General features: G+C 50.2%; 2 protein-coding genes across 2 annotated transcripts; both read right to left on the bottom strand.

The window, feature by feature from the left end:
* Positions 1 to 1,146: 1,146 nt before the first annotated feature.
* On the bottom strand, positions 1,147 to 5,811 carry LOC137462015 (proline-rich protein 36-like). The gene is made up of 6 exons (XM_068171960.1): positions 5,097 to 5,811; positions 4,336 to 4,587; positions 4,044 to 4,235; positions 2,573 to 2,722; positions 2,352 to 2,455; positions 1,147 to 1,417 (listed from the first exon to the last, which is right to left on the bottom strand). The coding sequence occupies exons 1-6, from the start codon at positions 5,280 to 5,282 to the stop codon at positions 1,147 to 1,149; spliced, it is 1,155 nt and encodes a 384-aa protein (XP_068028061.1). The 5' UTR covers positions 5,283 to 5,811.
* On the bottom strand, positions 5,685 to 15,067 carry LOC137462014 (platelet endothelial aggregation receptor 1-like). The gene is made up of 14 exons (XM_068171959.1): positions 14,934 to 15,067; positions 13,999 to 14,214; positions 13,137 to 13,241; positions 12,910 to 13,054; positions 12,282 to 12,381; positions 11,504 to 11,670; positions 10,195 to 10,428; positions 9,730 to 9,827; positions 9,003 to 9,180; positions 8,131 to 8,358; positions 7,826 to 7,918; positions 7,490 to 7,663; positions 6,697 to 6,852; positions 5,685 to 5,809 (listed from the first exon to the last, which is right to left on the bottom strand). The coding sequence occupies exons 3-14, from the start codon at positions 13,182 to 13,184 to the stop codon at positions 5,685 to 5,687; spliced, it is 1,746 nt and encodes a 581-aa protein (XP_068028060.1). The 5' UTR covers positions 13,185 to 13,241; positions 13,999 to 14,214; positions 14,934 to 15,067.
* Positions 15,068 to 15,310: the final 243 nt, after the last annotated feature.

Genomic DNA, 15,310 nt, shown 5'->3' with positions numbered 1-15,310 from the left:
TCCACCACTTTCAGCCCCTCACAACGAGCAGAGATGAAGAAATTCAGAAACCATGATGGTCCTAAGAGCTGAGCAACACGGAAAGGAGAGCTGTGATCCCATCACAGACAAGGATTCAAGCAATGGAGTTTCTGGAGAAGAAAAAATTCCCACTCCTGAAGGCAAACGACTGAGTGTGAAAGGAACAGCACTGGATGAAAACCAGAAAAGAAGTTTTTCTTTTTTTGCCTGGAAACAAGACCAATTCCACTGAGCAGGAGGTTCTGAGGAGTGATGGATGCTGTGTGATAAAGGTGCTGAAAAGCACCAAACTGCTCCCTCTTGAGGGACACAGATTTTGGAAGTCAATGGTCATTTATGATTTATAATTTACATTTCATTACCATCCAGCTCAGAAAATCTTGATCATTACTGTTACAGCTAGGCTGTAATAACTTCTAGGGTTAAAGGAACTTTTGGGAAGTCTTAACTTTTAGGGTTAAATGAAATGTTGGGAAAGTTCAACTAAGACAGTTCAAATCCCTCATATTCTCAAGAATATTTATTTCCTGTCCTTCTCAGTGTAGCCCTCATTGTATTCCCAGCTTAGCTTCAACTTCTAAACAAATTTCATTGTGATTTTCTCTGCTCCATTCGAGAGCCAGCTGCTGTCGGAAATCTCATGAAATCTCATTACACTGCACTGAAATCTCTTCTAAGGCTCTCTTACACTTATAGAATAAATCAAATTTCTATAGCTTCTTGCTCTGAGGCTCATGAGATGGACAGACACTGCTCAGGGCACTGTGCCCAGGCTGGAATGGTGCCTTGTCCCTGGTTCTTGCACCACCTTGTGGGAGAAGAGGACTCAGAAGGGAAAATAACCAACGTTAAATTACCAGCAAGTGTGATTATGGGGCTAAATAAGGGATTTGCAGCAGCAATTTATTTATAATAATGATTTTTTTTCATTGAAAAGAGAGAAAAAATATTCATAAGAATGCCAGGCAAATGTGAAGGGAACAGGAATGCCTCTGAAACACCGACAAGGAGATGCCACATCTCAGCCAAAGGGCTGAGAACAAGCCCAGGAGCTGGAAATTTGGGTGTCCCTTGATTGTGGGTGCCCCTTGTTGTACACACAGCAAATTTTGGTGCCCCTTGATTTCAACACACAGCAAGGCTGCGTTTGGTCACTGCCCGGTGACAGTGCCACTCACCCTGGGTCACACAGCGACGTCTGGGCCAGCTCAGCCAGGCCTGGGCTACTGCAGACCCTCCCAGCTGGGCAGGGCTGGCACTGGTCTTCTGCCCCCAGGCCCAGGGCACTGGACAGGGAGCCGGGGGGACACGGCACGGGGTGCCCGGTGCCACGGGGACAGAAGTGGCCCACGGGGCAGATGTCATTGCCAGGCAGGGCAGGGCTGGAGGATTCCACCTGGGTGAGGAAAATACAGGGGGAAGGTGTTATGAGGAGGAGATTTGGCACAGTGGGCACAGAGAGAGGTGCTGGGCAGGGCACACAGGGGCTGAGTCCTGCAGATTTGAAATTCAACAAAGAGCACTGGCATTAAAAGGGCAACAATGCTGGTGAGGGGCTGGGAACACAAGCCCTATGAAGAACATTTGAAGGAACTGGGGTTGCTTAGCCTGGAGAAGAGGAGGCTCAGAGGTGACCTCATTGCTCTCCAGAACTCCCTGAAGGGAGGCTGGAGACAGGTGGGGTCGGTCTCTTCCCCTGGGCAGCACTGACAGAACAAGAGGACACAGACTCAAGCTACGTCAGGGCAGGTACAGGTTGGATATTAGGAAAAAATTTTCACTGAAAGAATAATAAAGTACTGGAATTGTCTTCCCAGGGAGGTTGGTGGAGTCACCATCTCTGGATGGGTTTAAAAAAAGACTGGACATGGCACTTGGTGCTATAGTCTAGTTGAGATGTTAGGGCATGGGTTGGACTTGATGATCTTAGGAGGTCTATTCCAACCTCATTATTCTGTGATTCTGTAAAAGGATCCTGGCTTCTGAAGGGGGGTTATCCTGTCACTGAAAATATGAAAATATAAAAATGTTTTTACTTCAAAACACAGGGCCCAGGTGCTTATCTTGGAGGAGATGTCAGAGCCCATGCTCCAGTGCAATGTAGAAAGGAAAGCCTGGCCAGAAATTATCCATGGGCAGCCAGGTATTCCAGCAGGCATCAGGAGCAGCATATCCCTGCAGCTGAGGGAGCAGAAATGCTTGGAAAGCATCCCACCAGCAACCAGGAGCTGTCACAGGCCAGTGCTGGTCCCACCAGTAGTGTGGAGGTTGTCACAGGCCAGTGCTGGTCCCCAAGTGCCCAGATCACTGTGCTGCTGCCTGGCACTCACCCTGTGCTTGAAGGGGGCTGGGCTGACGGCTCCCCTGGCACAGTGATAACCTGGGTAACAAAATCCAGAGGGCTGGGATAGCCCTGGAGCTGAGCAATACATCCCTGAAACAGACAGAGAACGTGGCAGGGGAGAGGCTGCACAGAACAGCACACGGTCTCTTTTCAATCACGTGGAAAGAGAAACCATTTGCACATTCCCTTTGCCCAGTCCCCTCACACCTGCTGGGCAGGGCTCGCAGTCAGACTCACTGGTGGCACCAGGCCTGGGGCCAAAGGTGCCCTTGGGACAGGGATGCTCCGTGCTGAAGGTGGTCCCTGGCAGACAGAAGTGGCCAGCAGGGCACAGCTCAGGAGTTTTTGCTCCAGGACCTGGGACACAAGGGAAGAAGCTTGCTCAGAAGGGATGGTGACAGGTGATAACATTCTCCATCAGCAGAACTGTTGCTCTGTTTTTTTGAGAGTTTTAAAGTTCTTCTAAAAGTTCTTATGCCTTCTGATATTTACATATTTCAACTGAGTTTTCTCATGCATGTTTATGCAAATAATGATTGTTTTGCAATCTTCTTTGTGGGTGGAGAGAATTGATGGACTGTTGGTTTGCCCAGTGTGGTTGGAGAGGTGGCAGTTTCACCCTCCAATCCACTGTCACTTTTGCTATTGTATATATACTGGAGCCAGAAAATAAAGTTGGCTTCTTTACGTTCTTTTTCTTTCCTTTTACATCTAGCCTGCTTCTGTGAGTTATTTCGTGTTGCAGTGTGACACAGAACCAGGCTCCCTCCCCTGTTTTTGCAGGCAGAAAGCATCCCAGCAGCAGCCAGGAGGTGCTGGTAGGGACCTCCAGGGCATAGGGAAAGCAGATCCCATGGGGCAGGAGGATCCCTGTGGACAGCAGTGGGGTCTGGCAGGTGATGAGACAGGACATGGTCCTTCAGATCTGCTTTTGCACAGGTCAGAGACGATGGAAACCCAAAATAATGATCTCCTTCCTCATATTCCTCCACCAAGCATCAGAAAGTACCAATTCTCTGAAGTTCAGCCTCAGAAAATGAGCATTTTACCACACAGGTGAGTCAGTCCTGAATTAAATGCCTGGGGAAAACAAAGGCTTCCCATCAAAAACCTCAGCTGGGGTTCTGAGGGTCTCAGTTGTGGTTCCAGCTCTGCTAAAACTCACGTTAGCTCAGTCAAACAATTCCTTCCCTGTTGCTTCAGGTGCTCACCTGAGAAAGGAAAAGCCTCTTTGTCCCCAGGAAGGTGATGGGTGAATTTTCTACTGTCACAGTGACCACAAAGATCTCGGTGCTGGGAGCAGCAGATAAATCTTGGGCTGGCAGATGGTGAGAAGCTCTGAGCAGGAGCAGCTCTGGCTCATGGCCAGACCAAGAGCTCCCTGGCAGGAATATTTGTTTCCCTGCGAGGCCAGAGCCATGTCAGCCATGCACAGGAGGTGCAGAGGAGGTTTAACAGCAAACAAGGAGCTCTGCGTGACCTGAGGCTGCTCCCAAGAACCCAACAGGAGTTCTGGAATTAAAATTATTTGGAGCCTTTCTGCTTGGTGCGAGGAACCATCACTGACTAAAAATGGTGTGGGGCACTCAGTTTGTTCTCGCTGTACCCAAAGCTGTCAGAAATGAGTCTGTGGTGGGTGATTTTCTTTCCTCACTCTGTAACCCCTGCACATCCTCACCGCTGCAGGAGTGCCCAGCTGGGCAGAGCTGACAGTCTGCTGCCTGCCCCTTCCCACTGACAGGGCTGAAGCTTCCAGGGCTGCAGGGAACTGGGAATTCAGAGCCTTCAGGGCAGTAGAAGCCAGCAGGGCAGTGCCTGTGATCTGGCTGTGTGGAGCCAGGATCACAGAAATACCCAGCATAACACGGTCCTGCAAGAGAGAAATCTCCAGCGTTAGGTTTGAAACCAGAAAATATAAAAAATATCCAAAGTGGGAGAGAAAAAGGATATTGGACGTATGCAATACACACCAGAAACGGCAGCCAGACCTTCTCCTTGGCAGAACTTCCCAGCAGGGCAGGGCAGGCAGGAGTTACGGGAAGCCATCCCAGACTGGGGCAGGAAGGTGCCGCTGGGACAGGGCTGGGGCTCGGGGCTCCCTGCAGGGCAGAAATGCCCAGCTGGGCACAGGCCCCCTGTCCCATCGCCCACAGGGGTGGGCACACGCGCCTGGGCAGTGCAGAAATGCCCAGGCCAGCACGGGCCGCTCGGGGCTGAGAGTCCTAAAGGCAAGGAGCATCACGTCAGATGAGTCAGAGGCACCCTAGAAATCATCCTAGAATTCTAGGACTAAAGCAACCAGACAAGCCTGGTCACCACGAGGATCCCCGAGCCTCCTAGCCAGTCAGGAGCTCTGTTAGTTAAAAGCACAATCTGTACTCTCAATATTTATTCACACAACTGATGAGCAGACGCATACAAGCCCAAATTGTTTCCTAAATCACCATTTTAGAGGAGGCTGATCATTATGAGCCTTTCCACTGAGAGACAAACCCAAATGAAAGCCCCCAAGCTTCTTGATTTCTGGCTTCATAACCTCTGCTAGAAGAAAACCACTTTGATCTGCCTTTAATTTACATTGCAAAAAACCCTTTAAAATCTGCTCAAGGGGTCCCTGCAGAAAGAAATCACTGCAAATGCTCCATAACATTTGGATGAACTGCACAGAACACTTCCCTCACCCCCAGACCCAAAGCAGATGAGGATTTGGTGTAACCCACACGATTCCCACCTGCCCTGGCACAGAATGTGCCCCCAGGACAAGGCCTGCAGTCGCTGGGGTTTGCCAGACCAGGCTGGTGGCTGTAGGTGCCCTCTGGACACGGGTACTGGTTGGCAGCCCTTGTTCCTGGTGGGCAGTAATGTCCTGCTGGGCATTCCAGGGCTTTGGCCACGCCACGGATGTTCTGCTGGACATCACCTGGGTGTTCTTGTGGGGCACAGAACCTGCCAAAAAAAAACAGCACTTGTGCTCTATCTCTGTTCTGCCAGAAATGAAAACTTGGTGCACAGCAGTGACCACACAGTGAAAGGGGAGGAAATTCCCTGGAAATACCAGCGGAGGGCTCAGGTGTGACCTGCCAGGATCGCCTTGCCCATCCCAGCAGGCAGAACTGCCAGGAGGGATTCCCTGTGATCATTTTGTGGTACAGAAAATGGCACAGTGAAGGGAAAGGTGATGTGAAAACAGAAACAGCAGAACCATTCTTGTATATCAAAGTGTGTCTTGTATATCAAACACAAAGCAGCCTGAGGCAGAGGGAAACACTCCTGATAATTCCTAAGAAAGCATCAAGAGGAAGGAGCAAATCCATGTTACTCACATTCCTGCTGGGCATGTTTCACACTGGCCTTTCCCAGCCTGCTCCTGGTATTCTCCAGGAGGACAAGGCACGGGCTCCGGGCTGCCAGGGGGGCAGTAGTGACCCACAGGACACAAATAATCTGGGAGCAAAACAAGAAATACCCCTGTGGTGAAAATATTTTTAGTTTTTCAGCTTTTTTTTTTTCTTGATAGGATCCCCTATTTTTTATACTTCCTACTACTACCCAAGAATTTAATAATTTCATTTTTTGTGTTACTTGGAATAATTTTTGAAACATGTTTCTCACCTCAATCCTCATTTCTAAACCATAACTAAGGTCAGATTTTAAACCAATCTTGCTGCTGAAACTCCTGTAGGTGAAGAATTGTCAGGGTCTGCTTGTCTGTTGGAGTGACCCCAAGATTGTGACAGTCCTTTCCCTAGCCCGTTGCAGCCAAAGGAGGAATCTGGAATGCTTCCGATTGTGTTTTCAAGGTTGTTTATTTTTTCTTATCTATAACTTTCTTTCTCTGACCTGCCGAGCTCTGCCTAGCAAGTCCACCATAGCATTCTTATATACTTATACCCACCTTATAAACTCAAAACTACGTGTGGTATGTTTACAATTTATTACCAATACCTATCATTTATGTTAGACAGTGTGTGTCTACCCTAAACCAACAGAAAAGTGTCACCATCACAGCAAGACATGGAGGGCAAGAAGAAGGAGAAGAAGGCCAGGACACACCCAAATTCCTCCATCTTGACCCCCTTAATTATGTTCTAAAAATCCCAAATTTCTACTTTTTTACCCTGTGTTAATTCAACTACCACACTACTCAAACCCTTGTGGCTTGTAATTCCTACACAAAGTTGGCAGTTTTTTCCATAGGATAAAATCGAAGCCACAGGTGTTTTAGACTTCATGCCAAGGTCTCCAAGCCCCCTGCCAGGGTCTGGAGACAGCCAGGGCAGCCAGAGGAATGTCCTGGACTCCGACAAAGAATGACCCCAAAGAATTCCCACCTGAGTGCTGGTCTGACACAGAGCCTGCAGGGCAAAACCATCCTTCTTCACACAGCCCCTGCGGGGAGCTCTGGCCCTGCTGGGGGCAGAACCAGCCCGGGGAGCAGGGCTGGCAGTCCTGTGCTGAGCGGCCACCAGGATGAAGCAAGAAGGAGCCTGATAAGAGAAAAAAAAACACCAAAATCATATGATTGCATCCTCACACACCCTGCTGGAAGTGGCTGTGGGGGAATTATCTGGATCCCAAAGCAGCAGGAACTTTCTGGCTGCATTTGGCCCAGAAGATGTAGAAGGATGCTGGTTTAGGAAGGAATTCCCAAAATCCCGGCACTCCCTGGGATGAGAGCTTCCTGTCAGTGGGTCCTGGCTGCTCCTGACTGCTGAGGTGAATTCCTTTTTATTTCTGACTGAGCAGTGCAATCCCTCGCTAATAGAACCATAAATTTAATGTTCCACAGCCTCGTATTTAATCAACCCTTTGTCTCATTAGTGATGCTGCTAACGATGTCTCCCTGTGCAGGGGGGTGCAGAGGCTGGGTGACCTGTCCTTCAGGAGGGTTCAGCAGGACCTTCCCTCCCCCCCAGCAGCTCCAGGGCAGTGCAGCCACTCCTGTCTGGTTGAGGGCTGTCCCACTGCAGCAGCACTGGGTTAGGGGCTGAATTCCCAGGCTGGGAGCAGCTTTTCCCTGGGGAACACAGGAAAGCTTCGGCACAGCCTAAAAAGGGGCTGCAGAGACTCAGCTGGGCTCTGGGGAGGGAAATGCCACCTGGGACCAGTTGCCACCAAACCTACCTGGAGGACACGGAGATGGGGAGTAGCTCCCTGCAGGACAGAAGTGGCCTTGGGGGCAGATGTCTCCCACTGCTCCATCCCTGGGCTTCGGGGTTGTGGAGCCTCCTGTGCAGTAGAACCCGGCCTCGCAGGGCCCAGATGGAGCTGCCAGCTCTGGGCTGGCACAGAACCAACCTGGAGCACAGGGCAGAACCAGGAGCAGCTTTTGGAGATGGCAGGAGCAGCCCCAGCATGAGGCTGGGATCACCTGTGGGTCTTGGCAGGAGGGGAAAGGGGATGCAGGCACCAAAAATCGAACCCAAAAAATGTGTGCTGGAAGGAAGACTCAGCTCCTACCTGGAGGGCAGGGAAGGGGAAGGGATGACCCAGCAGGACAAAAGGTTCCTGCTTGGCACAGCCCAACAGATCCTGGAGCTGGAGCTGCCTTTCCTGTGAATGGGAAAGACACAGAGTGAGTTGAAACACCAGAACTGCAAACAAACACTCTTTTATTGGAACAGCTCAGGAGGAAGAGAGCTAGAGCGCTGAATTTAGGGGGAAAAGGGGAAAGAAAGCAATCCTCAACCCGGCTAACGACCCTAACATCCTTTAGGTGACCCCAATACCCCTCAATAACCACTTTTTGCTGTTCTCCTCCCTACCAGAGAAATTTCCAGGAAACATTGGTTTGCTTGATGTGGATCCAGGTGGACAAAACCAGCCAGGTGTGCAGAATCCATCTGGCGCCACCAGGCCTGGCCTGGAACAGACCCTTCCAGGAGGACACAGCTGGCACCTGGACACATCCCAGAGATTCAGGGCTTCACTGTAGGTTCCCGGAGGACAAGGATGCTGCGTGGCAAATTCTGTGCTCCTGGGGCAGTAGTGACCTAGAGAGAAAAGGTTTCATAATGGATGGGACAGGCTGGGAACAGCCTAGGAAGGATTCCCAGCCTGCACATGAGGCATTCCCTTCATCTCTTTGTGGGAAGTGATGCCTTTTCTGGGCTACCTAAAAACAGAGGCTAGGCTAAATTGAGAGAATAAAAAGCAGTTCTATTTATTGAAGGGCCTTCAGGTACATTTAGGGCAGACAAAACCCACCCAGAAATGGACTCATGGGTTTTCACGCTTTTATAGGTTTGGTCCATTTTTATTTTGGGGGTGAATCTGCTAATTACAACTTCAGCTAATGAAGTCATTTACCCCAAGTTTGCTGCCCCCAACTCGCTTTTGTTTCATCTCTCTGGCCTGAGGCAGTGAGGTGTCCTTGATTGCCAGGCCTGGAGAGGAATTGTTGTGTCTGCCCCAAATGGGGAAGCAGCAGCTCACACTATGTGTGGAGTTTAGAGTTACACACTAAAGAACTGCAGGGTTACAAATAGATGGAAAATAGAAAAGCTGAAATCCTAAGGCATCAGAAGGACTGATCCCAAGGCGTGAGTGCGGGCCCATCCTGCAATTTGTCACTGCTCTGACAGGTACATCCCATCAGGTGTGCCCAGTGCCCCCGGGTGGGTGCAGCCAGACCCACCTTGAGGACAATCTGTGTAGTTGGTGGAGGCAGAGGTGCAGTAAAAGCCCTCTGGGCACTCCAGGCACCGGCTCCCACTCCAGGATGGGCTGTAGGTCCCTGCAGGGCACGGCTGGGCTCTGCTGCTCCCCTCCTCACAGACGTGCCCAGGGGGGCAGGGACCTCCACTGGCGCTCGGCTTGGAAGGAAAACACCACAGTTACAGCCTAAAAACTCCTCGTGTGCAAAAATATCTGAGTCAGAGGGTGAAGGTGAAGAGAAGCAGGCATTCACTGTGAAATCCTGCTCTCACCCCTCGCTCCTGAAGGCTGCACAAAGCCAGGGCTGGGTCTTGTCATCATCTTTAAAAATTCTTGCTGAATCTTGCCTCAGAGGAGGGCTGGCAGATGCAGCATTCTAATCAAACTCATGAACTATTAACCTCTGGAATTTTAATGTGATGTGGCATTCCATGCTGCTTTGCAGCATCAACATGCAAAGACAGAGCTACTTTTGCTTCAATTTTAAATGTAAAGCTCAAGCAAAGCCAGATGTGTTTTGTTATCTCTGTTCCCCTGTCATTGTCAATCAACCAGATGCACCTGACAAAGGAGGAAATGTTGAAAGGGAGAGTTTAATCCAGGGCAGGAGAACTCAGGTGACCTTGTGGCTCTCAGTTCCACAATAAAAAATAGATAAAACAGATATTTTATCTATTTTCCACTGTTCCCACCACACCTCAGCTTACCCTGGGAGGTCTGGGGGAAAGGCTTCCTCCAGTGCAGTAGAAGCCAGCCTCACACAATCCAGTGGGGGACACGAGTCCCGTCCCATTGCAGAAATACCCTGAAATTAAATGAAGAGAATGATGTTGGTCGCTCCAGACAGGCAACAGCAGATTTGGGATGGGGAAATATTCATCCTGTTTGATTCAGCTACAGCTACAGAGAACAAACAGCACTTGTGTCACCTCTGAATGTGAGAACATCCAGAGAGAGGGTGGAAACGGAACATCTACACTTTATTGTGAGCATCCTCTGAGGTGGAAATGTGGCACATTTAGTCTCTATCCTCTACCAAACACCTCTGTTCAGCAAAGCCCTACCTGACACCTCTCTGGAGGGAAGCAGTTGCTCAGGATTTCCTGCTCCAGAGCCACAGGAGCCCCGGGAATGGCTGAAATCTCAGGAATCAGGATTTCTTAGTGCTTTACCTGCATCACACAGGAGGCAGTCCTGAATCCCAGTGTTCCCAGCTGAGCTGCTGTACTGGCCAGGAGGACAGGGCAGTGGGGAGGCAGAGCCCAGAGGGCAGTAGGACCCCTGGGGACACGTGTTCCCCACCACAGCATCCCTGGGGGTTGGGCTGGCAGCTCCTCCAGAGCAGTAAAACCCGGCCAGGCAGGGTCCTGTCACCTGGGACTGCCCAGGGAGAGCACAGAAGTGCCCTGAGAGAGCAAACAATACCATCAGCACAGGCAGAAAAAACAGGGCTGGAATGGGAAAAACGGCTGGAATTGGGAAAACAGGGCTGGAATGGGGGAAAAATGGGATAAAAATGGGTAAAAACTGGGGAAAATGGGGGAAAAACAGGGCTTGGAGGGGGGAAAATGGGATAAAAATGGGTAAAAACTGGGGGAAATGGGGAAAAAAGGGCTGGGATGGGGGAAAACGGGGAAAAACAGGGCTGGGAGGGGGGAAAATGGGATAAAAAGGGGTTAAAACTGGGGGGAATGGGGAAAAACAGGGCTGGGATGGGGAAAATGGGATAAAAATGGGTAAAAACTGGGGAAAAAAGGGCTGGGATGGGGGAAAATTGGATAAAAAGGGGTAAAAACTGTCGAAAGTGGGGAAAAACAGGGCTGGAATGGGGGAAAATTGGATAAAAAGGGGTGGAAAACTGGGGAAAGTGGGGAAAAACAGGGCTGGAATGAGGGACCATGGGATGGGGATAGGGAAAAATGGGAGAGAAGTGGGCTGAGAAGGGGAAAATGTGGGAACAACAGGTTAGAATGGGGGGAAATGGGGCTGGAATGGGGTGGGAGGGGATTGGCTGGGATCAGGAAAATGGGATTAAAAGGGTCTGGGAGGGGTAAAAAACTGGGAAAAAGGGGGAAATGGGATGGGATTAGGAAAAATCTGATTAAAAGGATTAGGAGGTGTGAAAAACTGGGGCAAATGGGGAAACAGGGCTGGAATGGGGGGAAAATAGAATGGGATTGGGAAAAATGGGAGAGAAAGGGGCTGAGAGGGGGAAAATGTGGGCAAAATGGGTCAGAATGGGGAGAAATTTGGGAAAAATGGGTCTGGAATGGGGGGAAATGGGGCTGGAATGGGGGGAAAGTGGGCTGGGATTGGGAAATCAGGGATACACAAAACTCTCCTGCAAAGCAGCTCCTGTCAGTGCTTCCCCCCAACCTGCTTTGCACCAGAGGAGATGTTTCAGGGATCAAAACACCCTCTGAACATCAAGGACACTCTGTCCCTGCTGTCACCGTGCTGAGAGAGGCTCCTGTGACTCACCTGGCTCGCAGGGGCTGCAGTGGGACCTCAGGCTGCTGCCAGGCTGGGGGTTGTAAGTCCCTTTAGGACATGGGAACTGAGCTGCAGAGGCAGTGCCTGCAGGGCAGTAGTGGCCAGGGGGACATTCGTTCTCCAAAATGGAAGAGGAGTTCTTGGGGCAGAAGAACCTGGGCAAAAGAGAGAATTAAAAAAAATGAGGATTTTGGCTCCTGTGCTGGGTTGAGCAGAGAAGGGACCTAAAAGTGCATTTCACTGCACTCCGAGTTGATTCCTCAAATGCCAAATTGATGGCATAATTGCAAAAGCCACAGAGACGTAATTTTCTTAACTTGAATCACAACACATCCAAGCTGTGATTCATCAACTTGTAAAAGTTAATCAAGTTCAAACCCAGGCAGTAATTGGAGATAAATCCCCCAAGGAAAAGCCAGGCTCAGCATCAGGTGATTTTCAAGATCCTCTTCCACTTCAGCAGGCTGGTGCCAGCCTGTTGCCAAGGGAACCAGCTTTTACTGCAGACATGGAATTAGTTGATGGTGCCAATGGTTTCTGCGCTCTGAACAGCCTAAATTCCCTTCCAGTGGGGCTGTGTGTGGGGCTGGGGCTTTTCCTGGTCCCATAATCACTGTGTGGTGGTGTGAAACAGCTCAGCAGCTGCTCTGCTGCCTCACAGCACTTCCTCAAGTGCTTTCCAGTGGTAAAAAAATCTCATTTTCCCCACATACACTGCTCCAGGATGCCTGGATAAACAATTATTTCCAGCATTTCTGTGTCTCACCCTTCAGGACAGGGCAGGCAGCTGCTTTGGCTCAGTGAAGGGTTATAGGATCCTGCTGGACAAGCCATGGGAAGAGCTGTGCCCTGGGAACAGAAATACCCTGGAAAAGATAGAGCAGGTCAGAATCAGCAGAGCTGGGAGAGTCAAAGTCAAAACAGGCATTTCTGTGTGACTTTAACTCACCCTGGGGACACGGCTGTGGCTCCTCACCAGAGACACAGAACTGACCCTCTGGGCAAGCCTGGCACTGCTCTCCCTGGGCATGGGGCACGTGGGAGCCAGGGGGGCACGGGACTGGGCTCCTGGAGCCGCGGGGACAGAAGTGACCGAGGGGACACGGAGCTCCTGAGAGGCCGTCGCTGGGTGTCGGGGTCTGGGCACCGCTGGCACAGTAGAACCTGCAGCCAGAACACACCTCTGGGTTTCACCCAGGGAAGAAACCCCAGGAGACCATCCCTGCTCACGGCAGGGCATGGAATCCACAGAATTCACGGAATCACAGAATCACCAGGTTGGAAGAGACCTTCAAGATCATCGCGTACAACCCAACACCTCACCTAAACCATGGCACCCAGTGCCACATCCAGTCTTTTTAGGACCATGGGAATGGGGTTGTTCTACTACTCACCCAGGGCTGCACTGCCCCGAGGGTGCCCTCTGCCCAGAGCTGTTGCAGAAGTGTCCCCCAGGACAGGGCTGGCACTCCTGCACACTCCTCCTGCCCTCCCGCCCGGACCACGTGCCAGGAGGGCACTGCAGCGGCACTGGGGCACCTGGTGAGGTCACAGCAGGCTGAGGAAATGGCTCCCAGGATTTCTAGGAATGGAGGAAAGTGCTGCTCCAAAGCTCCCCTACCTTCAGGACAGTAGTGACCAGCAGGACAGGGCAGCCCTGACTCTCCATCCTGGGGGTTCCTCACTCGAGCACCACTTTTACACCAAAACCCCTCAGCACAATCTCCTGGAAAAACAGAATAATGGGGAAATAAAACCATGTAAATGCAGATTTCAGATCCAGCCATTTGCCACCTAGGAATCCCTGAGGAGCTGCTGCACCTGCCAGGAGCTGACAGAGACAGAGAAACCCTTCAATGCCTGGGCAGTGCCTCCACATTCCAATAAATATTCCACATTCCAATAAATATTCCACACTCCAATAAATATCTCACACTCCAATAAATATTCTAGCACACATTTCCCTTCAGAATCATATTCCACACATCCTTAAGGGGAGACTGAAATATTAAGAATTTAGTTTTGTGTTTTGCTGAAATAGGGCCTTTCGGGATAAGGATCAATGAAAAATCATCAGATGTGGAAAAAAAATCTTGGAAAAAATGGAGAGATGTCATTGCTGGGTGTTTTGCCCTGTGTTTCTCTGCTAAACCTCATCACGTGCACATCAATTACATGGAAGGAGTAGTTCTTTGGGAACCAAGCTAAAAACCCAAACTAATTCTTACACAAAAAATCTTCACACTGAATTTTTTTTTTAAAGAAGTATCACACATAGAATTCTGGTTTCTGCAGTCCTTCTCTCACTTCTTGCTCAGAAAAATGAGGGGTTTTCCTTTCTCAAGAAGTTCTAGACAAATGAAATGGGACATTTTACCTTAGCTGAGGTGAGAACCCCAGAGCCCAGTTCCAAGCCCTGCACTCGTTATCAGCCACTGATGATCTCAGCAGGAAGGAGGTTGCTCAGAAAGGCACCAATGTACCTGTTGGGGCAGCCAGGCCAGGGAATTCACAGTATTTTCCTGCTGGGCATCTTTGACATTCCTGGAGAGATTTCAGTTTCTGCCTGGCTCCGAAGGTCCCTGCAGGGCAGCTGTGCTGAGAACTCCTGCTGGTCCCTGCTGGGCAGAAAAAGCCCCGTGGGCAGGGGTAGAGGGTGACATCGATGAGTGGCCCTTGCTGGCTGTCACAGTAAAACCCTGCAGGGACAGAGGGAAGAGCTGAATTTAGCTCAGAGCAGCTGCTCATTAGGGAGGAACAGCTTCTCCAGGCACACAAACATCTCACAGGATAAACCTGCTGCTGGCCTTAAAAAGCTATTGATGTGAGCCACTGCTGCTGCAAACACACTGCACCCTTAACAGGAAATTTAACACCCAGTGGTCCCCAAAAACCAGGGCAAGACTCACAGTTGACACAGGAAAACACTTAATGACCCGACATTGATGTGTTTCCCTGCAGCCACTGAAACACTTCAAGTAAAGTTTTCCCTCTGAACATCAGAGTTTTTCCCCATCAGTGTTCAAATTGCTCAGAATACACAGATGTTGCTACTTGTGCTTTCACATCTGAGCTGCTTTAACCTCTAATGGGCTTTTCAGAGAGACAGAAAATGTTCTCCTCCAGTACAGAGAAGAAACCATGTGGGCAGCAGATCTCTGATCATGGGAAGGCTCTAAAGAAAACAACAAGCTGTCATCTCTTGTCTGAGGGGAGCACAGAACGACATTTGGATCCTGTAAAACAAACTCCTGTTTTCTGGATGTGCAGCACCTCTGTCAGATCTCCCAGCAGGGAAATGGCTTTTCCACTCCAGTGACTCACAGAAAGACATTTCTTTTGGATTTGTCACCCACAGCCCTTTGAGCATATCCCCAGGCACTGTGACAGCCTGCAGGACACTCTATTCCCCACTCACCTTCCCAGCACTCCCCAGTGGGGGCACTGAGGCCAGGTTCCTCACAGTAGAAGCCAGAGGGGCAGGGCTGGCACTCAGACAGTGCTCTCCTCCCTGGCAGGCTGGAGAAGGTGCCCGCTGGGCAGAGCTGGGGCACTGCTGATGCTGCAGCTGCAAGAGAAGCAAGAGAGAGATGAAAAATGACAGAGTGAGTGAGATGGCTGCACTTGGGGGTTGGATGAACACAAAACAGCAGCAGGGAAGTCTTCTTTTCCACTCAGAAATCCAACAGTTCTGCGTGGGGTGGGACAGAAATCATTGGCTTCATTTTACCCACAGGTGAAGCCAAGTAAAGTTCAGATATTGAGACAAAGGTGTCACCTCCCATTTTGAAAGGA

Source organism: Anomalospiza imberbis, chromosome 24 (assembly GCF_031753505.1).
Source record: "Anomalospiza imberbis isolate Cuckoo-Finch-1a 21T00152 chromosome 24, ASM3175350v1, whole genome shotgun sequence".
Classification (NCBI taxonomy): Eukaryota; Metazoa; Chordata; class Aves; order Passeriformes; family Viduidae; genus Anomalospiza; species Anomalospiza imberbis.
The sequence above is the reverse complement of the archived record's forward strand: the minus strand, read 5'-3'. Positions and strand labels throughout refer to the sequence as shown.

What these genes read in the sequence shown, in the direction of transcription:
- LOC137462015 (XM_068171960.1), bottom strand. Translation starts at nt 5,282, where the DNA reads ATGTCCAGCAGAACATCCGTGGCGTGGCCAAAGCCCTGGAATGCCCAG. An exon ending in CACATTCTGTGCCAGGGCAG is followed by an intron (nt 4,588 to 5,096) that starts GTGGGAATCGTG and finishes CCTTGCCTTTAG; the next exon opens with GACTCTCAGCCCCGAGCGGC. An exon ending in CAGCCCCCTTCAAGCACAGG is followed by an intron (nt 1,418 to 2,351) that starts GTGAGTGCCAGG and finishes TTCCTCACCCAG; the next exon opens with GTGGAATCCTCCAGCCCTGC.
- LOC137462014 (XM_068171959.1), bottom strand. Translation starts at nt 13,184, where the DNA reads ATGGAGAGTCAGGGCTGCCCTGTCCTGCTGGTCACTACTGTCCTGAAG. An exon ending in CTGCCTCCTGTGTGATGCAG is followed by an intron (nt 9,828 to 10,194) that starts GTAAAGCACTAA and finishes ATTTAATTTCAG; the next exon opens with GGTATTTCTGCAATGGGACG. An exon ending in TTTCCCCCAGACCTCCCAGG is followed by an intron (nt 9,181 to 9,729) that starts GTAAGCTGAGGT and finishes TTTCCTTCCAAG; the next exon opens with CCGAGCGCCAGTGGAGGTCC.